General features: G+C 49.1%; 2 protein-coding genes across 2 annotated transcripts in view; one reads left to right on the forward strand and one right to left on the reverse strand.

Moving 5' to 3' along the window:
* The window catches only part of OTUD7A (OTU deubiquitinase 7A), a 468,621-nt gene that overhangs the window by 343,654 nt on the left and 98,381 nt on the right, over window positions 1-26,586 (reverse strand). The gene's annotated exons all lie outside the window — the stretch shown is intronic.
* FOXB1 (forkhead box B1) lies at window positions 16,227-17,252 on the forward strand. Its single transcript, XM_063142318.1, has one exon. It carries the CDS (start codon window positions 16,227-16,229, stop codon window positions 17,250-17,252), a length of 1,026 nt encoding a protein of 341 aa, XP_062998388.1.

Raw genomic sequence — 26,586 nt, forward strand, 5'->3', positions numbered from 1 at the left:
GCAGGAAGGTAGGTGGTTGTTTTAAGAGGCTGAGGTTCTCCCATTTTCTTTCTGTGATGAAGCTAGTATTCTTGTGAAAGATAGATGGAAAAACAAAAATGAAACATCCACCACAGGTTAAGAATGAAAAAGAGTTTATTTGAAGACACACCAATGCATATTTATTATGCACATATCTGCATTAACAATGTAAATTACACTGCCAGCACTCCGTGCTTGTTTATTCATTAGGTCTTTAGAAAATCTACATTGCCTCCAGATAGCTTGGATGAGAATGTGAAATACACAAGCTGTGTACCCAGCCCACACAGCTGAGATCCATGCTTCATCAGAGGAGGTGTCATCTGCAAGGCCAAAGGAGTAAAAAGATGGATGGAAGAGAGGAATCCCACAGGTGGCTGCTGCACATGATGCTCACTCAGGGCAGCAGATTCATCTGACCCAATTGACATTGCCCATCAGGACGTTCTCCTGTGCAGTTCAGGGTCCAGTAAATTTAGGAGACTCCAATGGCACAGTGCAGGGCTGAGGGAATATGTGGCACTCCAGATGTTGTAGGGGCAGCAGCTCTCTTCATCCCTCACCATTGGTTGTGCCGACTAGGATGAATGGGAGTTGTTGTCCAAGAACATCTGGAGGGGCATGCCTTCAACAGCTCTGGCTTAGCAGGAGAGCATATGCATCAAATACAGAAAATCCCAGTGTGTTCAATCCCTAGTAGTTAAAAGTACTTGCATTGCAGGGATTCTGGTGCACAATCCTAGGATGTCATGCTGCAATTATAGAATCATAGAATAGTAGAGTTGGAAGGGACCCACAAGGCCATTGAGTCCAACCCCCTGCTCAATGCAGGAATCCACCCTAAAGCATCCCTGACAGATGGTTGCCCAGCTGCCTCTTGAAGGCCTCTAGTGTGGGAGAGCCCACAACCTCCCTAGGTAACTGATTCCATTGTCGTACTGCTCTAACCATCAGGAAGTTTTTCCTGATGTCCAGCTGGAATCTGGCTTCCTTTAACTTGAGCCTGTTATTCCGTGTCCTGCACTTTTGCATGCCTAGGCCATTGCAAAAGATCCTGGGACACATCTGTCAACGTGAGATGCCTCCAGTTGGTAAAGCCAACCCACCTTGGGCTGGCCTTGATTCCAATAATTTTGTTCTGTCTTATTCTCACTCCAACTCTCTCTGAGGACCCTGGTGTTCTATCACTTGCCCTGGGGGCCCAACCTATCACACACACCTTCTTTTATTTTATTTTTTAAAAAATAAGTTCCTTCTACTTTGAAGTAAATGTGTTTTGGAAAGGATAAGCTCCAAAGTACTAGGCACATTTATATCAAAAAGTCCCCTGAATTTTGGGAGATTTCCCCTCCCCCTCTAGGGCTGTCACCTGATTAAAGAAACCTAGTTGATGAATTGGTTGATGAAATCAGCATAAATTTGCATATGACAAACAGTAGCTTTGAAAGGGGAAAAGTAGGGCTTTCTTTGTTTTTACATGGGGCCTGTCAAGGTCTCAGCAGGTGCCCATCAGAGCCGGTCCTGTCATGCAGCTGGGTGAGGTAACCTAGCTCAGCCAGGGCCTTTGGGAGGCAGGGAAGAACAGATGAAGGCAGGACTTTGTGTGTGACCTTGCAATCCTATACATATGTACTCAGAAATAAGCCCTACTGAATTCAATGGGGGTTACTTTCAGTTAAGTGTGTATAGGTTTGCAGCTGGAAAAGTGCAGCAAGGCTACTTATTTATTTATTTATTTATTTATTGCATTTCTATACCGCCCAATAGCCGGAGCTCTATTGTGTTGGTCCTATCATCATCATCATCATCATCATCATCATCCATCATCATCATCATTTTTCTCACTCCTGGCAATTTTTTTAGACGAACATGATGGGCTTTGCCAAGCCATGCTGTCTTTTATGGATTCAGGCATTTCCTGACATTTGGGCAGGTTTTAAGTATGACTGCTTTCTGGATGTTGGTGTATTTTGGTAGGCCCAATTTCTGAAGGTTTTCTGTATAGCTTTTTTTTTTTATGTGATGCCAGATGTGTATTATTATTGTTGTTTTTGTTTCTATACCACCCAGTAACCGAAGCTCTCTGGCTGGTTTACAACAATCCCTAAGACAATAAAGGAAAATGGTATGTGTGTGCTGGGCAGCAGGCATGGATGGCAGAGAAAGACAAACAATATTTGGGCTTCCCTCTGAGCAGAATGCTTCTTCCAAGATGACTCCTCTTATGTACAGTTTTAGAAGTACTTTTTTTTTTTTAAAGAGAGAATAGCTTTCAAAATGTGTGTGGTATAGTTTAATTTGGGACACCCCCTTTTTTGTCTATTAGAAAGATTTTATATCCCTTAGCCTATTAATCAAATAAAAGTTACATCCCTAATTTTCTCCCGAGTGAGTGAACATGACAAGCCTGTGCATGTTTACTCAGAAGTAATTCCTATTAAGTGCAATGAGACCTACTTCCAGGTAAGCGAGCATAGGATGCCACCCTAAAAGTTACTAGAGAAAGTAACCGGTTTAAAATGAAGGGCTACTCTTGCAATAGGCTATGGATTGGGATCATGCAAAAAGTTCTGCTTTGATTCAAACCCAGCTAAACATCTCTCTCTCTCTCTCTCTCTCTCTTTTAACCACTATACTTTACTAGAATCAGAAGACTGCTCAAAGAGAAAACAGAACCACGAGTGGGAATTTCTTCTGTAAATGTAAAGCAATCGCTTTCTAGCCATAGAGATGCAAAGTGGCCTATTTACTTTTAAGTGCCGGAAATTAAGGGGCGATTTTGGTCCCGGAAGGGGGAGCTACAAAAGAGACGGGTTTGCTGGGAGGGGTGTTAGTGATCACTTTTAGGTCTTTAAATGTCAGCTTTGTAGGTGGCAACGTGGTGGAAGGCGGGAGTGGGGCGGGGGGGGGGGGGAGATAGGAGGAAAAGAAAAAGCGAAAGAAACCGACAAACTCAAAGGACTTGTTGCATACCGGCTCTTTATCCCGTCTCTGTATATGAGAAATGTAACATTTATGCGCTTTCTGAGATGGTTTTTAAGTTTATTGAAAAGAATTTAAAATGTGGTTTTAAACTTGTTTGACCAGAATGTCGAGGGCATGTAGGATGTAAAGAAACACAATTAGAGAGACGGTATCCTGGTTTTGCTCCTGATGTTTGCAAAAAGAAACAAACAAAGCAAACACTTGTTGTTGCAGGATTCCCCCCCTTAATCCTCGCTCCTTTAAAAAAGAAGAAGAGGAAGAAGAAAAAAAGCTCTCAACCCAAGAAGTTCCTCCATTACCAACGGTTGGAATATTGTCCAGTTTGACCCCCCCCACACACACACCGTGTGTGTGTGTGTGTGTGTGTGTGCGTGCGCCACTACTTTTGAGAATGTTCTTTTTTTCACTTTTGCAATTGTAAATAAACGCATTCCATGATCCGCTGCTGAATAAGTCTCTTCTGATCTATTTCTTATATTTACTTACTAGAGATATATTGATTGGCCAGAAAACAAGGACTTTGAATGCTAAAATCCTATTCAGTTTTACATTTGAGTAAGCCCTACTGATGGGACTTACTTCTGAGCAGGCATCCATACAGCAAATTTTGAAATGGGGCCAAGATATATTTCATATTTCCCCTTCCAACAGAAGAAGATAGGAGAGAAGTTTAAAAGTCAAGACGTCATTTTTTTTTTAAAAAAAATCGATTTTTAAAAACTGCGTTAAAAATCTCCCTCCCTCCCTCCCTCCCTCCCTCCGTGTGTGTGTGTGTGTGTGTGTGTGTGTGTGTGTGTGTGTATAAGGAGATATATAACTTAAAGAGAAGAGCGAAAGAGCCCCCCACCCATCTATTAAACACCACACAAAACCCTTTTTCTGGGTGGTACCGCACAGAAGTTGCTTCAGTTTTGACAATACTGTTTAGCTATCATTTGCTATTTTGAATGAATGGGCGCAGTCCTCCTTTTTACAACATTTGTTTCCTATTATGGAGAGGTGCCGCGGTTGAGGGCAGACATGTGAAAGTGCCTGTTTGATTCTCTTTTCTCTTCGTCCTGACCCTGCCTTTGTGCCGCCTCACCCTGGGAATGTCACGCCTCACTACTTCACTTTCAGAAGCCCTGGAAAGTGCTTTTGTTCGAGCCTTTTTAGACATACACGAAATTGTTCTCTTTCCCCCTGCTGTAAAAGATACTTCAGATTCGGGACCCGGTTCACAAGTGCAATGCAATTTGGCTTAAGCGCAACCTTTGTTCGGCTCGAACAAATGACCAAACACTGCCCGCATTATTCAGTCGAGCTGATGCTGCCTTAACAGCAGAGTTAGAAGGTGGGAGGGGGGGGAAGCGAGTTAATCCCTCCTCGGGGGCTAAGGTGGCATTGGCAATATTTCCTACAAAGGACGGGGTGGGAGAGAGGGAGGTATGGATTTGGGGAAATACTATATTTATTTAAAACTCGTTTAAATACATGATTGTCCGCGGACCCTCTGACATATTCCTGAATAAAACTATCCATAAATTCCACAGGACTCTTCAGGACAGGTTCCATGTGCTAAACGATGCATGCCAAAGGCGGACCGAGGAGGTCACCCAGTCCCTCCTCAAAATAACAGCAACTGAGTTCTGAAAACCCGAGCAAAAGCGTTAGAAAACTGTGGGGACGAGTCAAGAGTACAGCTTCAACGCCAGACGGGTGTGTCTCTGCCCAGAAGTTAGGACTTCAAAGCCCGACAGAGCATTAAGACAGAGAGAAAGAGAGAGGACTCGAGCACTGGGGACTTTAGGAAGCCGCAAGCGATGGAGGGCGCCTTGGCGACGGCATGGAACGTTGGGCTCTCCTCCGTTCCAAGGTCTCCTTGGCGACAGAGGAGGGTTTGGTTACGGGTACCACTTTCTCCAGCGCTGGCACCACCAGCCGGCTAAGCCAGACTCACAGCGCAGATACGCCCCTAGACTTAAGGTTTTGTTTCATTAAATGTAATTTGCTCTCTGGCCTGACAATGGATCTCAACACTGTCCTGGCCCAGTTCATAAGACCATATGTTATGAACCATATGTTACGATCCATGCTGGATCAGACCAAGGGTCCATCTAGTCCAGCACTCTGTCCACACAGCGGCCTTGAGTCCGGGACACACTGAGAGTTAGGCTGCCACCCTAAACACACCCTGCTAAAGGGGACTTAGCATGGCATCCAGTGGGAATGTCCTGGCATAGGATGACGATGTGCAGCCGGGCAAGATCTATAGACGGTATTCTTTCCCGAACACCTCTCCCAACTACCCCTTTTTCCTCCACCGGTCTGGAATAATTCAGGCAAACCCACCGCAGCGCATTCGTCTGCTGTGGTATTCCATTAATCCCGGCAGCGGATGAATGTCGGAAGGTAGCTCCCCTCCGGAGGTGGATCGAGACCCAAGGGCAAAGAGCACAGAGCCACTAACCTCCCACGCCTTGGTAGGGTTTGGCAGCATCAAAAGGTCGTAGGCATCTCATCCCATATATAAGAGATTTCCTTGGCGGTTAGGGTTCAATTCTTTTTTAAAACAAACAAACAAGTCCTTGCCCTTTTCCAACTCCGGAATAAATTGCTCTACTTACAATATTATTTATTTATTTATTTATTTATTTATTTATTACATTTCTATACCGCCCAATAGCCGGAGCTCTCTGGGCGGTTCACAAAAATAGTTTTACTTGTTTGTTTTAACGCCTCACAATTAAGTAAGAGAGCCTGGCTTGGCAACTCCTTTCTTATTCCGTGGCACCTCCTGCAGGTTTAGTTTAGGGGGTGAGACGGGGCCATAGGCTCCAGTTTCCCTTTGATCTCAAGCAGCTTGTTCAAGGTTTATGCTAGTATTAGGCGCGGCTCTCGCCGGCTGATTATCAAGGGCGCGTTTCTGCTCTGTGTTGGATTGTGGCTACTGCTACGAGTGTCTTGAGGAGGGGCTGGTTCACACGACGGCCATCCCCATCGCTCGATGCCTGGCTGCCACCTCAAGCGATGACTTCATGCGCTAGCGAGCCGCCTTCTCTCCAGTCGGTTCACACGTTCAGCCTATACACACGGTAACCAAGAGCACAGAAAAGAAGTCATTTGTGAGAGTCGCCCCTTTGCAGCCTGAAAGTCTCCGCGTGTCAATTTCATACCTACTTGTCTGGGAGCAAGCGCAAGGAGACTTACTTCTGAGTAGACCTGCATCGATCTGCGCTGTTATATCCTTCTCTCTTACCTTAACTGTCCTGAACTTGAGAGAATCAAATCTGTCCATTTAATTGACGGTCTGGGCAGGAAACAGCTACAAGGTTTGAATGCTCCGAAAGACTTTGTTCACGACTTAAATTTCACACCAGGAAGCCAAATCCGGTTTCCCCGGGGATCAAACAGGAGCCGGGAGGAAGCTGAACTCCTTCGCTGCTTTTCTTATTCCCACGTGGATCAGTGCTTTGTGGACGTCTTGAATCTAGGACTTGGAGCCACGGCTATATTCAGTGTCAACCCTAAACAAGAAGCGAATGAGCCATCCTCTCCCACTTTCGCTGTCTGTAACCGCCTCAGATCAAAGATCTGAGTTCAGGGGTACAACTGCTCCCACCACCCCGCTCCTGTCCCTGGACATGCTTCTGTTATTTATCTTCCATGGTTAGGGAGCGCGATCCCAGGCCGTCTACACGGAAGTAAATCCCATTGAGTGCAGAGAGATCTGCTTCCAGGTAGGTGTGTATAATCGGATTGCAGCCGAAGGCTTCGATCTTAACGCACGCTTCCCTGCAAGTCAGCCCATTGAATACAACGGGGCCTACTTCCGAGTAACGAGGCGAAAAGGCCTTGATCCTAAATATGCCTATAGCAGGGAGTAAGCCCCATTGAAGTCAGTGGGAATTACTTTCGAGAACACGTGTTTAGGATTGTCCCGGGCAGCGTCTGACTGCATCCCTTCCTGACATTGTAACTTTTATTCCTGGGCCGGTATGATCCAAGAGGTTGTACGTTGTAATTAAAAATACAACTTGCTTAAACTGCAGTCACTGTTGATGAGAAAGAGAAGCTATTTGAAGAGCGCATGAATATAACATTAATATAAATTCCACGGAGGCGCCACTGAAGAGAATTTTGCCTGGCGAATGAAATTCAGTCCTACTCGTAATGTTGAAATCCTATGCACACCTGCTAGAAAGTAAGCCGCCTGGAACTCCTACAGGATCAGGCAGCCTTTCTAGGTACACGTGCAGCGAGAGCTTTACTCAGAAGTAAATTCGACGGGGGGGGACTTACACACCCCAAGTCGATGTGCAAAGATGGCAGCCCTGCACTGAATATTCGTAGGATCGGGCTGCCCCCCCCCCACTTGCAAAAGCAATCACACAAGAAAAAGCAAATTATGTGTCTTTTATTCCCCTCCCCCCGTCACTGAGTCCATTTTAAGGACACCCCTATCAGGACGATCTCCTACGCACCAGCACCCCCGTGATAACTGGCGCTTACTCCCGAGTAGGCGCGCCGCCGATTGCAGGCACTGCGGACACGTCATGTTTACTGAGCAAACAGGCCTCTTTTCCTTCCAGGGGCACCTCGCACGTCGGAAACTTGCCCCGCGGATCTCTTTCCCGCTGCCATCGCGTGCAGGCTGGCTAGGAAACAAACCCTCACTGAACTTTCTGGGGGACACCTTCAAGGAAACACGCCTAGGATCTGGCCGCACGGTCTGCGGCCGGTTTTTTTGCACACGTGCAGGGCAATCCTTCCTAGGGAGTAAGTCCCATTGAGCTCAGGGGGCCTTACTCCCTAGTAAGCGCGTGCCTGGATGATAGCCACAGAGTTGAGATTTTCTTTCTTTCTTTCTCTTTCTGTAATTGGAATATCGATCGCAAAGGTCGTGTTTCTCCCCCAGAAGAGTTTTTTAATTGACCGTTGACAGGCGGCGGGGAGGGGGGTGGAGAGGGGGGTGGGTGGAGAAGCCTGATTTTAGCGTTCAGGAGAAAGATACAAGGGAAAGGAGAGGGAGGGAGAGAGAAAGAGAGAAAGAGAGAGACTCCGTTTCACGCCACCAAAGTGGCAGATTTGGTGAAAGAATGCCTGGCGGGACAAAGATCCCCCCTCCCCTTTGATGCCTTTAATTCCCCCGTTCCCAGAAGTAGCCAGATCGCTTTGGCAAACTCCACAATGGAAAAGCCAAGAGCACCCCCCCCCCCCCCGAGTCGTTACAACACCCTCGGCCCGTCCCCAATAAGCAAAGATACTGCAGCATCTCTCAGGTTAACAAGAAGAAAGAAAGAAAAATTCCGAAAAATGATGCGGGGGGGGGGTTGAGCATCAGGCAGGGTTCCCCCCCCCGCAGTGAAGCGAGAGCAGCGGAGCGGACTTTAAAAAGCTGGTATTCCGCCCCCCCTCCTCCCCGCCCCCGCGCGCCGCCACCCACATCTCGCTGCATCGCTCTCCGCCTCCGCCTTCCTTTCAGCCTTTCTTCGCCCTCTGTTTGGTAAATATTAACACGCTGCTCCGAGTTTTCCCTTAAAGAAGGAATTTGGGAGGGTGCGTGCTCCCACGCACGCACGCACGCACGCACACACCCGCCCAGCCCCGCCACGCACCTGCGTGTAAACGCACCCTCCCCCCTTTTCCAAAAACCAATATTGTGTCGGCGTCACTTTTTTTCTTTTTTGTCTTCGCCTCCCCGCAGCCCCGGCTCGCCACTGAAGCGAATTGTGGATTTATGGAGGGGAAATTAGCATAAATTATTACCAAATCTGGAAAACGTGTGTGGTCTGGCTTGTGGGAAAGGGTGCTCGCTGGGAACCCACCATGCGGAAAAGGTGCTCCCTCCGCCGAGCGGCTTGAATGCCTCTCGCGCCCGATGGATTTCCATTGGATATAATTGACTTATGTGGATTTATACAGTTTTCCCAACACTTCCCCTGCGCTCCTTATTTGAATAAGGCTTCTATCCGCCGCCCCCCCCGCCGCCAATGCCCCCCCGCCCGTTCTCCGCCCCACCCCCACGCCAAAGTCTCCTTGTTTTGAAAGCCTACAGAATGGATGTTAATTCTTCTTTGGCAAGGGATGGTTGTCCACACATCCCCAAATAAATCCTAAAATAAACTTTTCTAGACACATTTGTATTTGTTTTCCAAACTGAGAGGGTGGATTTGGGAAAGGAGGAAGGGTTTTAGAAAGCGAAAATCAGAGAAAGCTTCTAGCCCAGCTCAATTTTAAGTTTTTTTTTTTAAATTAAAATAAAGAATGCCGGTCCATTAAAAAAAAAGAGAGCTATAAGAGGGATCCTATGCATGTTTACTCGAAAGTAAACCACCCTGAGCGCAATGGCGTGGGTGAAGGAGAGAATCACACAGTGCAATCTGACTCTATACATGACTACTCAGAAGTAAGTGCCATTGAGTTTTACGAAGCTTACACGCAGATAAGTAGCGTACGGGAGGGCAGCCTTACTCCCAAAGTGACATCCTTATGTGGTCATACTTGGGGTGGGGAGTCCCACTGAATTCAATAGGATTTACTTCTGAGTAAGCACACATAGCAACCCACTGTTACTTGGAAGGGAGACTGGTTACTTCCATGAACGGTCCTTTAAAAAAAAAGAAAAAAAAAAAGAATCGCACTCAGAATCGCCGGACGAGTAACCCTAAGGCTGCGCATGTTTACTCGGAAGTAAGTCGCACTTAAGGCATGCCTGGGCGAGCTGTGGCGGGACCTTGCTTCCGAGTAAACCAGGAGAGGATCGGTCCATTCACGGGCTTAGTCGGCGGCACCGCAGCCGAGGGTTTCTCAGCACCAGAGGGATGGACCGCAACGAGTTCTTTCTTTCCCACAGTTCGTGGGAGGTACAACACGTGGGCTGACAGCGGCGCTCAATCGGTTCTGCCGGCCGGTCCAGAACGGCCTGCGTCCAAGGAAGAACCAGGCAGGCGGTTTCAATGCCTTGTGGGTCGCGTTTCATTTCATTTTGACTGGAAAATGATCGCAGAATGGATGTTTCTTTAGCAAAGATGCTAAAGCATTTTTACTCGGGAGTAACAACTCCCCCCTTGCTGCTGAGTAATTGCGCATAAGGCTGCAGCCTTATTAGTTCGTGTGAATGTGCGCGTATTAGCAATCCTAGCTTCCTAGGAAGATTTTTGACGCTGGCTATAGCACACACGCAAACTCCTACCCCCCTATATATTTCTGGTTTTCATGATACTGAAATGATTTTCACAACTAGGAGAATTTCCGCTCCTGGGGAGGAACAAAAGCTCTTAGGATTTACAAGAGAAGAGAGCGGAAGAAGACTTTTTGTGGGGGGGGGGGGAGAGAAAGGTTGTAAATTGTGAAACAAAAGCCCCCTTTGAGCCTGGCCTCGGTTCCCGACGCATCCGCTCTGCCACCCACACCCAGAATCCCCCCTCCCTGCTGGATCAAATTAAAGGTCCAGCTGATGCAGCCAGGTTTTGGTGCTCAGAAGTCTAAGGCCAGTCAGGTGCTGGCCGTCCCCCAATCTTTTTTCTAGCCCGGCAGTCAGAGATAACCTGCTTTTGTCCATGGAGGTTCTATTTGGCCACCGCTCCCTGGAGAAAACCGCTCCCTGCTAATCCAGAGCGCCCATGCCCCCCACCCCCATTCTCTGGCCTTATAGATGTGCCTGGGCCGTTTGCGTTTTCATTACCCCAGGGGAGGAGGGATCTTCATCTTCGTAGCCTTGGCTTGGAGCGCCAATTCTCTTATGCCTGTGCAGTCCTAGGCATATTTACTCGGCTGTAAATCCCACTGTTTCCAATAGAGTTTACAGTGTTCAGTGGCGCGCCGGCAGGATTGCAGCCTTAATCGTGGCGATGACATGTCTTATTAGCATCTTTATGAATGACGTCTTAACTTTCAGGAACGGCGCATCTTCTCAAACATCCTTTGCCAGGACTCGATGGACTAGGAGACCCAGTTCCTTGCACACATGGCTCCTTGCCCCCTAAGCTTTCTCTCCCTTCCTGTGGAACTACTGCCCTAGTCTGGGAGAGGCACAATTTTACACACACTCACGTGCGCGCGCATACACACGCATGTGTTATGTTGTCAAACGAGTTCTCTGGCCAAGTACGCATAATCTATCGGAGACGGTCCCTTTCATGATGCGGATTAAGAATCGCATATAAAGCCCTGCGCATTGGACTTCAGCCAACCCCCTTCTCTCTCTCTCTCTCTCTGTCTCTCTCTACCCTCCCGCCACTTTATTTTTGCTGAATTAAGAAGGTGACATTATTCTTGTCTTCAAGTACTTCTGTTAATATTGAAAAACGTGCGTTTGCATCTCAAGCGGCTGCGCTCAGGCTCCATCCCCATTTCAATATTAATGAAATTGTTTAATCTCCTAAATTTGTCGTGTTTAAGTTACGTTTTGGTGAGTTATTGACCAGCAATGAAAATGTAGTTAATGGCGTGTATATGTGTGTGTGTGTGTGTGTGTGCGTGTGTGTGTGTGAAGGGGGGCGGGGGGGGGGGAGAAGGAAAGAAAAACTTTAGAATAAACGATCCAGCTTTTGTGTCCAAATTCTTTCTTTCTTTTAACATGGAGAGTACAGCTGTGCCTAGGTATGTTTACTCGGGAGTAAGTCCGAGTCCCGTGGTGTTTACTTCCAAGTAAGGGTGCCTACGAATGCAGCTTTAAGGTGAAATATAGAAGCGAAGAAACAATTAAACAAAATAGCCTCCCATTTTCATCTTAATCCCATTCCGCATAATTCGGATTCTGCTGTTCCTCTTAGAACAGAGAACTTCCCCTTCCACACACACACACACACACACACGGAGGGTGCAATCCTGACAGAACAGTAAGTCCTAGAACTGGCTGGAGCATGCTGGCAATTGAAGGGCTTTGCTCTGCTTAAACATGGGTAGGATATTGCACGCTAAATTCTTTTGCTTTAAAAGTCATTTGCACTGCAGGCCATTGGAGCAACCTGATGCAAGGAGTTCCGCAGGACCACGGTGGGTTGTGGAAAGAGTTTTAGGTCATCTTCAACCTCTATTGCCTCACTATATTGTAACGTCGACAACCAAGACAATAAAATGATTGCTTTGGCGGATTGCAGTTTGACAGGCAATAGTTTCTTAAGGCCGCCAGAACATACTACTGGCCTACCTTGCAGGGTTGTCATTGGGATAAAGTCGACACATATGGTTGTAATTATTCCTAGGAAACACGGTGTGTGTGTTTGTGTATGTGTGTGTCTGTCCTTTCTCTCCCATAAGAGAGGTTTTGCTTCACTGTCTTCATTTTAATTATGTTTTTTGTTTATTTGTAATTGAATCTGTATTGCACTATATTAGATTCATTGTTAGACTTGCCGGCCGGACTTTGGCTGGGAAGCGAGGTAGACGTTTAAGAAAAAAAGTAATGTATTTATTCTGAAGTCGAGCGACCAGGGCCACCTGGGCTCCTAGATATTGGATGCCGAAGCATTGTTAGATCTGCTAGCCATCGGCGTTCAGCCTTTCCCTCGAGCCACAAGTAGACTCCAGCTGATCCTTCCTTCCACGCATTTTCTACAGTTGCCCGCAAAGACCGCTTTCCCGAGTACTCTTTAAGCCTATCGCTCCATTGTGAACGGCCCCCTCACCGCCTGCGCCATCTCCTCTCACCAGGCGCATCACCGGAGTGCAAAAGATTTACACGGGAGTGCAGAGGTGTCCCCCAAGCCGTCTTTATTTAGATTTCATGGCCCCTTTGGATTTCCCTCATGAGGGCCAGAACCTTGGCGAACCAACCGCATTGAGACTGTTGGAAAGCATGAGAGAGATTGAGAGGGAGGGAACCTTAAGCCGAAGCAATCACTCAGTAGTACAACTGTTTCACACATTACCTAGCAACAAACCCGGGGTTGCCACGGAGCATCCAATAGGGAGCAGCGGCCAATCCCAGCTCTCTGGTAAGTGTACCTGTGTGATACACGCGTGCTCACCTGTTTGCCCGTACACACGTTGCAATTTAGGTGCACCTAATGTTAACAAAAAAGTTTAACCCCTAATCAAGTTTAGTGGAAGTTTCCCTAAAATCAACTGCAATTAACTTCCCAGATCGGCTGCTCACTGCTTTTAATGGGTCTATGATCACTGCGAAGATCAGCTAGAATCTAGATGCTTCCGCTTAACTTGCTAATGGATCGCACGGTCTAGGCAAAATCCCGATTTCAAGCGAACTGAGTGGAGCTGGAAATTGCTCTCGCGAAGTGTCTTCCTTGCACGCTCTGACAGAGGAAGACGAAATGTCAGGGAAGAAAGGTCGACCAATTCAGACGATACGTCGGACCTATTCATTATACGGATCTCACGCCCCACCCCACCCCCCGCCGCCGCTTTTTCCTGTTGAAAGTGCAATGAAAGAGTTTCACGGACTCCTTAATTTCCCCCTTGGCCATACTTTGGCTCTTCAAAGTGTTTTTATGAGGCTTGTGCTGATTCCAGTTTCGGCACAACCTGACACTTACATGTTTCCGCCGATCTCCTACCTCTCCCACCCGACCCCCACCCCCACCCCCCAAAACTGGAAGACAGAAGGAGAAACTGCGAGAGAATCCGCAGCAGCTTTTGAAAGAAGCCGGCAAGACAAGTGATGTGTCGATAGGTATCTCGCTAGCAGAGGAAAAGCTGGGCTTCTTTCGCGGGGGCGGGGGGCTCCGAAGTCGCAATCAAAGGGGTGTGTATGTTCTGACCCCACTCCCACCCGTCAACGTAATAAAACAAAACACGGGCGCGATCCAGCCAGCCGCTTTTTAAAGTCCTGCCGATTTCAATGGTGCATCATCAAATGCTTACAAACTCTTCTCCCTTGCAACAGATGTGTGTGTGTGTGGGGGGAGGACTTTGAATTTCCGGCTGGACGGACTCCCAAACAAACAAACAAACAAACAAACCAGCCTTTAAATAATAATAATAATAATAATAATAATAATAATAATAATAATAATAATAATAATATCCCGAGAAATCCTGATTTCTAATCTCAAGAAGTAGAAGCATAGGCTCGGAACCGGCATTTTAAAACACGCGCGCGCGCGCACGGACACAGCAGCAGCCAGCTCCGCTCAAGAGCGCTTCCCCATTCGAAGGAGTTCTTAGAAACACCGAGACAAGCCATGGCTGGGATTTGGCAAAGAGAGGGGGAGAGAGAGAGAGAGAGAGAGGGAGGGAGGGAGGGAGGGAGGGAGCCTCTCCAGGTGGTGGTGAGGAGTGCGGGGGGAGAAAGGAGGGGAGCCCTGGCCGGGAGTTTTTTGGGGGGTAGGGAGCGCGCGGGACTGGGGGGGGGGGCGTCTTAAGTTCGCCAACAATACAAATCAGAGAACAATGCAGAACAAACAGAATCGTCCAGGCAAGCAATTTCCACGTCAAACATCGGCCCCCCCTCTCCCCCCCTCAGTGGCTCCATTTGTAAGTGTGAATTGCAGGCGAAGCCCCCCCGCCAGGTCCTGCGAGAGGTTAGCGCCGCGCGCACACACACACACACACACCCGCATGCCCACAGCCCAGGCGCCCTCGCGGGCTCCCTCTTGCTCGCTCGCTCGCTCGCTCGCGCCTCTCACCCCTTTTTTCCATTCCGGCGGCTGCGCCTTGGCTTCCGATGGAGCCGCTTCCTATTGGACCAAGGTGTCCGTGTAAATAGGTGTCAGTGGAACCCGATGGTGCCTTTCTGCCGGCCCTCTCGCGGCGCTGGGCGTCCCCCTCCCCTCTCGCCTCCCCCTCCCCCCCTCGCCTCCCCTCCCCTCCCCTCCTCCCAAGGCGATTGTCATATGATAGCGAAGAAGTGGCCCATTAACGAAGCGCCTCGACAGGGGTCTTTTCTGCTCAAGACACCGCGTGCAACTATCAGATGGTCGGGAGGCAGGGCGCGCAGGCGGCGGCGGCGGCGGCGGCGGCGGCGGCGGCGGCGGAGGCAGCGGCTACTTAGCGCGGAGCGGCGCAGGAGCCCAGCAGCTCCCGGGCGCAGCCCTCGCCACGGCCGGCTCTCCGGGGCCGCCGAGCCGGGCGGGTCCCCCACCCACCCACCCTCCCATCCCACGGGCGCCCCGATCTCCTCCTCCTCCGGCGCCGGCGCCGCTCCGAGAGCCGAAGCCGCGCGCTCCCTCCGGGACTTAAAAGAAACGGCAACCTGGCAGCCCAGGCAAGCGGAAAGCGGACGGAGGGCGAGCGAATCCGTCGCCCGGCGGCTCCCTGGGCTGCGTCCCGGATGCCGACGCTCCGCTCGCTGCGGCTTTGAGGTGAGCGACTGGGGACGTTGGACGTCGGAGTGGGGGGGGGGGGGGCGAAGGCGAAAGGGGGCTGTTTCTCCCACTTTTATGGCGCTTTATCGCAGTGGTTTAAGGGGGAAGTTTGGAGGAGGAGGAGGGGGGAGTCCAGGAGGAGATGCCCAGCCCCGCACGGACATCTATTTCGCGCCCGATATTCCCGACGGCATGCGGGAGCGGGGGGGGGGAGTTATTCATTGCGGGCAAGGAGTGTCTGGATGTGTGTGTGTGTGTGGGGGAAAGATTCCTAGGCTGGTTGTGAGGTGGGGGGGCATGAATGCTTGTAGTGGGAAGTTTTGGGGACTTGGAAACCATCTATATAATGCCTGGGGGGAGGGAGGCTTTCACTTAAGGGGAGGCGGATTTGATTCACGCCTAAGTTTGTCCCCCCCCCTTTTCCACTGGGCTTACTCGAGAGTAACTGTTCAAGGAGGGTGAACTTGGAAAAATTGCCCATGAGTGCCTAGGCCAATAAAACCGGTGTCTGTTGCCGGCTGGGTAATTAGGAGGAGGGACGGGGTGAATGTTTCTGACGTTCAGGGTTTTGGTAATTTCGGGGACATCTTGGACAGCGGGGCTGACGGGAGCCCATCCCGTCTTTTTCGGGGGGATACTGGAGCGCCCGGCCCAAACTGTGCCTTCCTGCCCACTTTGGCTGCAAGGAGCCGGATATGACACTTCGAAAACGGTTTGGAAACTGCACGTGTGGAGTGTGTCACTACTGTTGTGTAGACCCTGCCCCTTCCGACCCCGAAACTCCCCCTCCCGAAAGAAAACAAAACTTTTTTCAAGGAAGGGGAGAGGGCTCCTTCCCAGGCCGGCGAGGGGGTTCCCAGCGCCCCCCCCCCGCTCCCGCCAGTGGGTCTCATCCGCGCTGTCTTGCCTCCTCCCCGCCCCCTCCCCCCCCCCGCTGCAGATCTGCTCCCCGCCGCCGCCGCCGCCGCCACCATGCCTCGCCCGGGCCGCAACACGTACAGCGACCAGAAGCCGCCGTACTCGTACATCTCGCTGACGGCCATGGCCATCCAGAGCTCGGCGGAGAAGATGCTGCCGCTGAGCGAGATCTACAAGTTCATCATGGACCGCTTCCCGTACTATCGGGAGAACACGCAGCGCTGGCAGAACTCGCTGCGCCACAACCTCTCCTTCAACGACTGCTTCATCAAGATCCCGCGGCGGCCCGACCAGCCGGGCAAGGGCAGCTTCTGGGCGCTGCACCCCAGCTGCGGGGACATGTTCGAGAACGGCAGCTTCCTGCGGCGCCGCAAGCGCTTCAAGGTGCTCAAGGCCGACCCGCTGGCGCCCTCCAAGCCGTCCGAGGCCGCCGCCGCCCAGCACTACCTCCAGCAGCAGGCCAAGCTGCGCCTCAGCGCCCTGGCGGCCGGCGGGGGCGGGGGCGGCGGCGGCGGCGGCGGCGGGGGCCCGCACCTGCCCCCCATGCCGCCCTACAGCCTGGGCGTCTCGCCGCCGTCCAGCTTCAAGCACCCGTTCGCCATCGAGAACATCATCGCGCGCGAGTACAAGATGCCCGGCGGGCTGGCCTTCTCGGCCATGCAGCCCGTGCCGGCCGCCTACCCGCTGCCCAACCAGCTGCCCGCCGGCTGGCCCCACATGTACGGCTCGGGCATGCTGGACGCGGCGGCCAGCCCCATCGCCATGGCCGGCGGCGACTATGGCGCGGCCGCCGCCGCGGCCGCCGCCGCCGCCGCCTACGGGGTGCCGCTCAAGCCGCTGTGCCACGGCGGACAGACGCTGCCGGCCATCCCGGTGCCCATCAAGGCCACGCCGGCCGCCGCCGCCGTGCCCGCGCTGCCCGCGCTGCCCGCGCCCCTGCCCGCCATCCTGTCGAACTCGCCGCCCTCGCTCAGCCCCACGTCGTCGCAGACCGCCGCCAGCCAAAGCAGCCCGGCCACCCCCAGCGAGACGCTCACCAGCCCGGCCTCGGCCCTGCACGCCGTGGTCGCGGTGCACTGACGCCCAGGGACGCCCCAGGCCGGGACACGTTGGGAAAGGGTGTGCGTGTGTGTGTGTGGGGGGAGAAAGTGTGTGTGGGGGGAAGGGGCACGAGGGGGAAAAGGACCCCCCCTGCCCCGTCGGAGCTCTTCCCCTCTCCAAAGGTTGTGGTCATTTCGCACCCCCCACCCCCTCCCGCTCCAAGTCCTTGCAAACTCTTCCCGGGCGTTCGTACCAAAACGGGCTTGGCTTGGCTAAGTAGCGCTGGTGCGTGCTTTGGGCTTCAAGTCACCCCTCCATCTTCGAACCCCCCCCCCCCGCCTCCCTTCCCCGGCACCACCAGCCTTCCAAAGGACTTTACGCATCTTGCCACATCTTACGTCGTTTTGCTTTTACTCTTTTTCTTTTCTTGTTTTTCAATCCTTGCCACATTTCCCATCTCTGATGGAGAGAGAAGCAACAACGCCGCCCCCGTCTCTCCCTTTCCAAGGGGCTACAGACGACCCCCACCCCCTCTCTCTGCTCTCCTCTCCCCCAATTCTGCAAAAAAGAGTTTCACCTTCCAACTGGTAGAAGCAGCAACTCTGGGGAGTTTTGGAGACTTCTCCCAAAATGCTGTTTTTCAAACTGTCTGTGTTGTGCGTGGCTAGTTTTCGAAGTTCTCCAGGCAGGCGCGAGGGCAAGAAATCGCGCCATGCACTAAATGACTCACTTTCTCCACCCACCTCCGCACCCCTCACCCCCAATTGAAATGTGGACCCCCCTTTTCCCCTGAGCCACCCGCAGGAAAAGCCCCGATCCACCGCCCTTCCTTTGCCAGGTTTCCCTTTATTATTTTAAAGATCCTTTTCCTCTCTCCTCCACTTTTCACGGTATCGAAGGAACGCGACACTCGCAAAGAGCGGAGCGCACAGATAAGCCGACCAAAGTGAACCACTTTTATGGTGCAATCCTATGCAGGTCTACTCGGAAGTAAGTCCAAGTGATTTCAATGGGGCCTACTCCCAGGTAAGTGGGTACAGGATTGTAGCCTTAAAGTCCTATTGATCCTAACGGAAGGTTCAATCCTGCACACCTTTACTTGGACACAAAGTATTCAGTGGGGTATACTTTCTGCTAAGTGTGCATAGGCTTGCGACCTTAAGTATGAGCTTGCAATGCTAGGGACTTTTATTCCCGGAGTAAATAGTTCCGAAGTCAATGCGATTTTCTTCCAAGTAAATGTGCATTGGATCGGGCTCCTAGATCGCTTGTATTGAAATCCATCAATACTTTGGCCACAATCCCATGCATACTAGGAGTAAGCCGCAACGGACCACAATAAGACATACTTCCGAGTAAACATGCATAAAATTGCGCTGCTGGTTTTTAAAAGCTTGACTTTGCCTGGATTGGATGCCTGGTGTTTTTAAAAAGCGACCGTGAGGCTGTCTCCCATCTATCATTTCCCCACAAACTCTTACAATGTGGACATTTAATTTCTAAGTGGGAGAGAGAAAGAACTTTGTCTGCTAACCTTTTGAATATTTGGAGGATATATTTTATTTTATTTTTTAAAAAGGCGATATATGAGCCTGGTTCCCCTAATTTATACATATAGGGAAAGCAGGCTCATTATTAAATAGGAACTAAACTTCCAGGTGTTTTTTTTTTAATGTGGGCATGGATTGTGGGCATGGAGAGGCATAGAAATCCAGACTAAATGACTCCCACCCACCCACCCCCGCACCTTTTCTGTCCGAACTTTTGAGGGGGGCGGGTGAGGGGCTAGGGAAAACTGTACATGCTTGTGAATAGGAATGGCTACCAACTGTGTAAAAATGCACTTTTGTTCGATGTACCCCTTGGCTAGCTGTAGGTAGTTTGCTGGAATCCGCCCTGTTTGTGAACTGCTTAAGTTAAAGGAAAAAACAAAACGAAAACAAAACACGATGTTGAAGCGTTCAGCCGAAGCTGTTAAGAAACTAAGGCCCCGATCCAGCCGGAAGTGTCATGGAAAGGAAACGAGGCGGGCGCCAGAGCGACAGGAGAACTGTCCGCAAGAAGCTGAAGCGCATCTCTTGAGCATTTCAGGGGGACATTTGAAGGAGACCTTCCCGCTGGATCGGGCCTTAACAGTTTCTCTCTCTTTCTTTCTCTCTCTCTCTCTCTCTCTCTCTCTCTCTCTCTCTCTTCTTCTTCTTCTTCTCTCCTGTACAAAACGAGCATGATATTTAAAATATTAATGTCCTTCTTTCTTTCCCAGCATGCGTGTTTTCGGACAAATGTTTGGGGTTTTATTTTTGGTTTTTAAAAGTGTCTACGTTAAATTATGAACCTAGCCGTCCAAATAATATTTTCTCATTAAAATATGTAAAGCCGGAACAGACCTGCACAGTCGTCTTTTTGAGTAGAAAAGTGCGTTAATTGATGCACAGTTGATTTGCATTATTTCAATAGGGAGAGGACCTAAATAAACAGGGGCCGGCAGGGAGAGAAAGATAATCTCTCTGGGGGGAACAAGAAAACAGCCTTAAGAACTATTTTGGTGTTGGTGTTGTTTTTAAATGGAGGCAGCTTCAAAGTTGCATTTCAATGAATCACATCCACCTAGGTTAAACAGCACTACATTAAAAGAAAAGTTATTTCCTAAGTCTTCAAACATATATCCCCAAGATATTATTGACAGAGCGTGCTAATGAAAAAAACAAACAAAAAACAACACACCACAGGTTAGTATGGGATTTCATGTATCATCATGTTCCAGATTTTTATTCACACCACATAATATGCAGTGCAATGAACTTCTAAAGGAACTTGTGTGATAAAGGGGGTTAACCAAACTTTAGATGCCTACCGCACGTTCCAGCCAAGGGAGGTGGTCGTGACCCTAATCATCCCCTCCAAGAAAGTAAAACCCACTGAGCTCAATGGGACTTACTCCTGAGTAAGCAGGATTATTGCAGGATTATCCACCTCTGGTTATTTATTTATTTTAAATCAAAGGAACTTAATGATGAGCAGATTCCGTTTTGTGACTTGCGATGGCAGATTCCATTTTGTGACTTGTCATGGCTAATTTTGGCTGGATTGTGTCCTATCTGGATGCAGTCCTGCCCTTTTAAACACAGGAGTTTTGCCATTTGGAGGGAAGCCTTATTGAATCCTCTGCACTATCCAGCTCCACTTTGGGGCACATCACCAGACGCTTCCCTGCTTGGGAAGGGGCGCACTCCATCCTCATCAGAACATCCATCAAACCCAGGGCGCGTTTATATCCGCATCAAGTTCCTCAGCAGGAAATCTCCTTCGTAGTCGGTGTGAACATATACTTCCATCTTCCTATTTCTGAAATTAACGTGGAGTTTAACCCTATGCATGTTTACTCAGAAGTTGGTCTCACTTTTTTTACTTACTCTCAGAAAAGTGTGCATGGGGTTGCAGCCTTAGAAGTCACTTTAATTAGAATAGTTATGATTAATTGTCACCTGAAGAAGAGGAAAGATTTTTTTTTCTTAAAGGGCAAACCATCCAGCATTTGCTACCATATTTACTTCTTTGCAGTTCCTATATTCAGTCTCTAGTTACTGGAGTCGGGTGGTTGAAATGATGCTGTTTGCAGGATTCTGGCTCAACCCAATACATTCAGAATAGTTTTGGAGCAGCCCCCTCGGTTTCAACCAAGCCGATTCCGGCATAAGGAAGTTGTGGATCGTTACCCAGCGGTTCTCCAATGCTTCAGGACGCAAGCCTACGCATGTTTACTCGGAAGTAAGTTCCATTGCGTCCAATGGGGTTTACTCGCTAGGGAAAAGAGAGTGGTCTTTCGGCCTAAAAGGGACGTTGCACCCTAAATTAGCCACACACACACAATTAGAGGTATTTTAAAATGAAGTTTTTGTTTCCTCTCGGATTTGCAGCTTCAAGGCATTGGAGGCTGAGCGCCAGCGATGGTTAATTAATTTCCCTTCCAAAAGACCAAGGAGGTGTTGAGGAGGGGAGGAGGAGGAGGAAGGGGGGGGAGGCGAAAGTTTTAAGCTTTCTGATGCAGAGTGCAACAAATCCATTAGCAAAAAACCAAAAAGCAAAAACAAGGGGATCTTCCACACCCAGGAGAAAGGGGTGTGTACGCGCGCATTGGGGTGGGGGATTGGGGTGGGGTGGGGTACGTGAATCACTAGACGAATTTAAATGCACCAGACTGCTAAAGGCTGTCAGAAGTGGGACAAGTGGCCCTATTAATCAAGAGCAAGCCACAATTATATCACCATGATCATCCGAGGAGGAAGCATTGAGCAAAACACATCGCGGGATCAATGCGAAGGAAAAAACCAAAACCCAAAACAGACCACCCTCCACAAAGTTTCCCTAAACAAGCCATGACCCAGATTTTGGTAGGATGAAATCCACCCCCACCCCCACCCCCGTTCCACCCCGTCTTTTGTTGTTTAAGCTACAAAGATGCATTCCAAGCTCAACTAGAAAGAGAGCAGAGGAACCCTCTATACCCCGCCCCGCGATTCCTAACTTAACTAAGCAGAAATCGCAGGATTTTTTTTTAAAAGACAACGTCCCTAGTATGTCTCCTCGGAAGTAAGTTCCACTTAGTCCAGTAAATGCACACTCCCAAGGGAAGGCTCACTGGGTCGCAATCCCCCCACTTACTTGGGAGTCAACCCCTCTTAAACCAGGTGGGGGATTACTTCCGAGTAAACAGGCAGAGGAGCGGGCGGCAGGAGCGCGTGACGTGGCGGCATTCCAGCTGTCAACAGACTTCTTTGGAAGGAAATGAATGCGGTTGACGTCTAGGTACGAGTGTTTTGGGTTTCCATCCGAAGTAGCTGGTAGCAGCCTTGTTGTTGCTTCTCTCTCTCTCTCTCTCTCTCTCTTCCTCCAAACTTAGGCTCCGATCTTAATCAGCCACTATTTAAAATCCAGGATTGCAAAGGCTGTAACGTTGCAATGCCGTGCAAAACGGAGAGGAAGCCCCTTCCGGCACAACGGGGCTTACTCCCGAGTAAACTGGGCGAGGTGCGGTCTTCACAAGGACAGAGAAGCCTTATGTAACAGGGCTTGCTAAAAAGCATATAGTCTCTCCCCCCCCCTTTCAACAACACCTTGAAGGTGATGGGCGAGTTAGTTTCATCTACGCGCTGGATGGAGCGAATGCCTTTAATGCACTTGGATGGATGGAAGGTGTAGATTTTAGATCACTTTCTGCTCTCTGCGTAAAAGGGCGCCCCGCCACCTCTGCTCAAAAAGACAATATAATCACACACCCACACCCCGTTGACGTCGCTGGACTCAAAAAGGTCGCCGTCCAAAAGCGAATCGGTTTAAAGAAGACTGAAGAATGTAATGAGAGGCCATAGAACGACCATTCCGATCTCAGGTTTATCCAGCGCTGGAAGACTCCGGATGCAATCTTAGACACGTAATATTTGGGACTTACTTCCGAGTAAACCAGCAGAAGGACGGTGTTTTTTTTGGTCAAAGGGAAATTTCGCAGCTAGCTGTAGACCGAGAAGACTGGATGGGGATCCGAGGTAACATAAGCAACTAAGTAAGAACATCAGAAGGGCCCTGAGGCTGGTTCAGACCCAGGGTCCATCTAGTCCAGCCCTCTGTTCACACAGTGGCCAGCCAGCCATCGGCCAGGGACTCACAAAGCAGGACGTGGTGCAACAGCACCCTCCCACCCATGTTCCCCAGCAACTGGGGCACACAGGCTTACTGCCTCGGATACCGGAGGTAGCACACACCCATAACCTTGAACAGAACTCGTTGGAAGGGGCGTGTGGGACAAACTGCAGCGTATAGGGGAGGATCGACAGTCTATCATCGGCAGGGGAATCCAGAGGGAAGTTCCCCTGCACAACCTCCCTAGAAATGAATGTCTAATGCGCAAGAGCCAGGGCATATTCTTGGGCATCACCACCTCATGCGTTCTTGTCAATTGCGTAAGAGAACTTCCGGCTGAATTCTGACCCCTTTCCCCCTCTGTGTTCCAGCCCCCCCTTCCCTAATACTAGTGCATGAACTCTGGATGAGTTCTTCTTAAACACAGAAACAACAAACCCCCCCCCCAAAAAAAACACCCTACCGCCCCAATCTCACCTAGTGGGAAAGAACCAACTGAATTCAGAAGGACCACAATTTTTGCCAATACACTTTGCTTATGCAAGCGAGGTCTCGTTTCTAGGAATTCTGCAGGTTCATCGGTTTTCTTCAAGGCAGGTAGGTTTTGAAATCCAGCCCTGCCTTGTGTCTGGGCAAAGCAGAAAAGCAGGGGGGAGGAAATGCAGTTTAATAAAGGGACTCTGGTTTTTTGGTTTGTTTTTTTAGAGGATCTTGTTCAGTTTCAAAGGGCTGAAATCTCAGAATATATTGAAGAAAAAAACGCACACAGCAACTATAGAGGGCTGTGTGTGTGTGTGTGCGTGTGTGATGGATGTGGTGAGGAGAGGAGAGGAGAAAAAACGCCAGTCTGTGTGTGAAGCCTTGAAGGGGTTGTATTTGTTTCTTTTAAACTAACAACAAATTATCTAATTAATATGTTTCAATTACAGCCTGTAAAAAGGAGGCTTTAGACCGCCTGCAGTGGACTGACAATAGTCTCCGAGTCCCACTCTAGGAACTGACAATAACTTCACAGCTGTTTCTTTATTCCCCCCCCCCCTTTTCGAGTCTTCTGGAAGAAGGAAAAAATGGAAGAAGAAAAAGGAAAGAGAAAAATACTCGTCGTCTCTCCAAGATATCTTCAAATCAGCGCTGGAGAAGTTTACGAAATGCAAAATGTCCCTGTGCCACATTGGAAGAGAAGGGCGAGAGAATGGGAAAGAAAGGGAAAGAGAAAAGGCCCAAAACTCTCTCCCTCCCCCTCGTCTCTCCTTTCCCCGTTTTCTCTCTCCTCACTCGAGGCTTCATTTGCAAAAAGTGTGAAAAGGCCCCATTGAAAAGCATTAAACAAATATATTAGAATTCTGTCACTTTCTCCAATTGACTAGATCAAAACCAAGGGCTCAGGGCACTTCATTCACTTGAATAGAAAAATGCAGAGAATGGTAAACCTAGACCGGGCCACCGATGTAGATTTAGGCCCCGCGCCCCCTCCCCCTCCCCCTCCCTGAGACAAAAAGCCTGAATTTTCACAAATGCATTTCTGACTCACGGACTAGGAAACCACCCTGGGACTCCTTTGGAATTTCAATGCATTCTCTCTCTCTCTCTCTCTCTCTCTCCCCCTCCCCCCCCCGGTTTTCCTTTCCTTTTTAGAAGGTGGGTGAAGTGAGGGGGGCAGAGGTTCTGTTTGCACTGCTCTGCAAGTTGTGTTGGCATCTTGTTGGAAAGCCAAAGCAGGGCGGTGCTGGAGATTTATCACAGCGACAGGGAGCTGGGGCGGAGGGGTGGGGGGTGGGCTTGCAGGTGAAGAAGACCAAGACAACGACGACGACGAAGATCTTATTAGAGAGGGGAGAAACTGTGGTCCAGAAAACTCCTGCCACATCACAATAAGGCTGCAATCCTAAGCCTACTTACCAGAGAGTGAGTGCCATTGGACAAAAATACGTCCCACTGAGTTTAATGGGGCTTCTTCCCAGCAAAGTAGGTATAGGGTTGCAGCCTTCCAGACTTGCTTGTTCCAACCCACCTCTGGGTGAATTTATGGGACTGGGTTTTTTGTTTGTTTTTGTTTTGTTTTTCAACATTGCTTTATAAGATGTGGCTCGTTTTAATGTCGTTCAATTGTTCCTGATGTTTTACCGTTTAATAAACTGGAATTTTAGTACATTGACATTTGTCATGGACTGTGTTATAAGCCGCTTTGTGGTTGTATGATCTGAGAAGTTGGTATGGTTTAAGGGGACTCAAAAATCGATAATAAATAAATACATTTAAAATACGAAAATAGCTGCAAGAAATGATAAGAGGACTCCCCAGCCCAAATGTATATATATGGTGACCAGATGCACTCTAGTACCTTGGATAGCTGCTGGGAGAACTCCTTTAGAGTTCTGACTGAAACCCAAAGTGGATTCACAGCCCCACTGAAATCGGAGCTTCCAGCCTTCACTGATCCGCTGTACAACAATTCAAGCACTCCTTCCAGTCCTTTGAAACCATGGTGGTTCCTGTTTGTTGAAAAAAGAAAACATTGGTTGCACAATCCTATTGGTGTCTACTCAGAAGTAAGCCCATTGTGTTCCATGGGACTCACTCCCAGGTAAGTGTGTATATAGGACTGCACCCAAGACTTCCAGATGCCCTTCTATTCATGAGTGGTAGTTCAATTAAATTGTAAATTAGCTTACTCACTTCCTTAAATATTTGGTAATGTGTGCTAATTCATTTAAATTTAATTGCTTAACCCATTCATCAGCTAGAAAGAGGATTCATCATCAACTAACAGTTGTAATTAGTTGACAGATGTATAATATTTATTTTGCTAGCTTGTTTTTATTCACCTTTCCCCTCTATTAATGTCCACTGAAAGACAGAGATAAAGTCCCCCACCCCCTTTCTTGCTCTCAGTCTTATGATTTGCTTAGACTCAGGGAAAGCTAAAACTGAAAAGTACCTTGGTGGCTCTCACATTCCAAAATAAACCACCATTATATTCAGTTTCTTTACATCTTAGTCGGAGGTTCTTCAAATCTTAATGGGAAATCATGCTTCAAAACCCTCCCTAAAATCTACTGAGTTTAGGGTTGTCATCTTCTTTTTCTGGCATGGCTTCAGTGTCTTTAGCAACTGCCAGGCAGAAATTCAAGTGTTACTGTCTTTCATCCAGCCTGCAGCTGCAGTGAGTGCAATTAAAACAACGGCACAATGATTTCTCTCTCTCAATCTCTCTTTTGGTCTTTGGTCTGCAATTATCAGAATTATGGAAGCTCTACTGCAAGGACAATGACAAGCCTATCATATCCCATTTATGGGAGTGCATGTCAGTGATGAACCTATATTTTATTTAAGCATATCTTTATTTATAAAATTATTTCACCTGTCCATCCCCAAAAGCCCCCCAACATGACTTACTACTTATCATACTTTAACCTCCCTGTGCCAACTTTAGGGTGACCCTATGAAAAGGAGGACAGGGCTCCTGTATCTTTAACGGTTGTATTGAAAAGGGAATTTCAGCAAGTGTCATTTGTATATATGGGGAACCTGGTAAAATTCCCTCTTCATCACAACAGTTAAAGCTGCAGGAGCTATACTAGAGTGACCAGATTTAAAAGAAGGCAGGGCACCTGCAGCTTTAACTGTTGTGATGAAGAGGCAGTTTCACCAGGTTCTTCATATATATACAAATGACACCTGCTGAAATTCCCTTTTCAATACAACTGTTAAAGATACAGGAGCCCTGTCCTCCTTT

This window comes from Elgaria multicarinata, chromosome 16 (assembly GCF_023053635.1).
Source record: "Elgaria multicarinata webbii isolate HBS135686 ecotype San Diego chromosome 16, rElgMul1.1.pri, whole genome shotgun sequence".
NCBI lineage: Eukaryota > Metazoa > Chordata > Lepidosauria > Squamata > Anguidae > Elgaria > Elgaria multicarinata.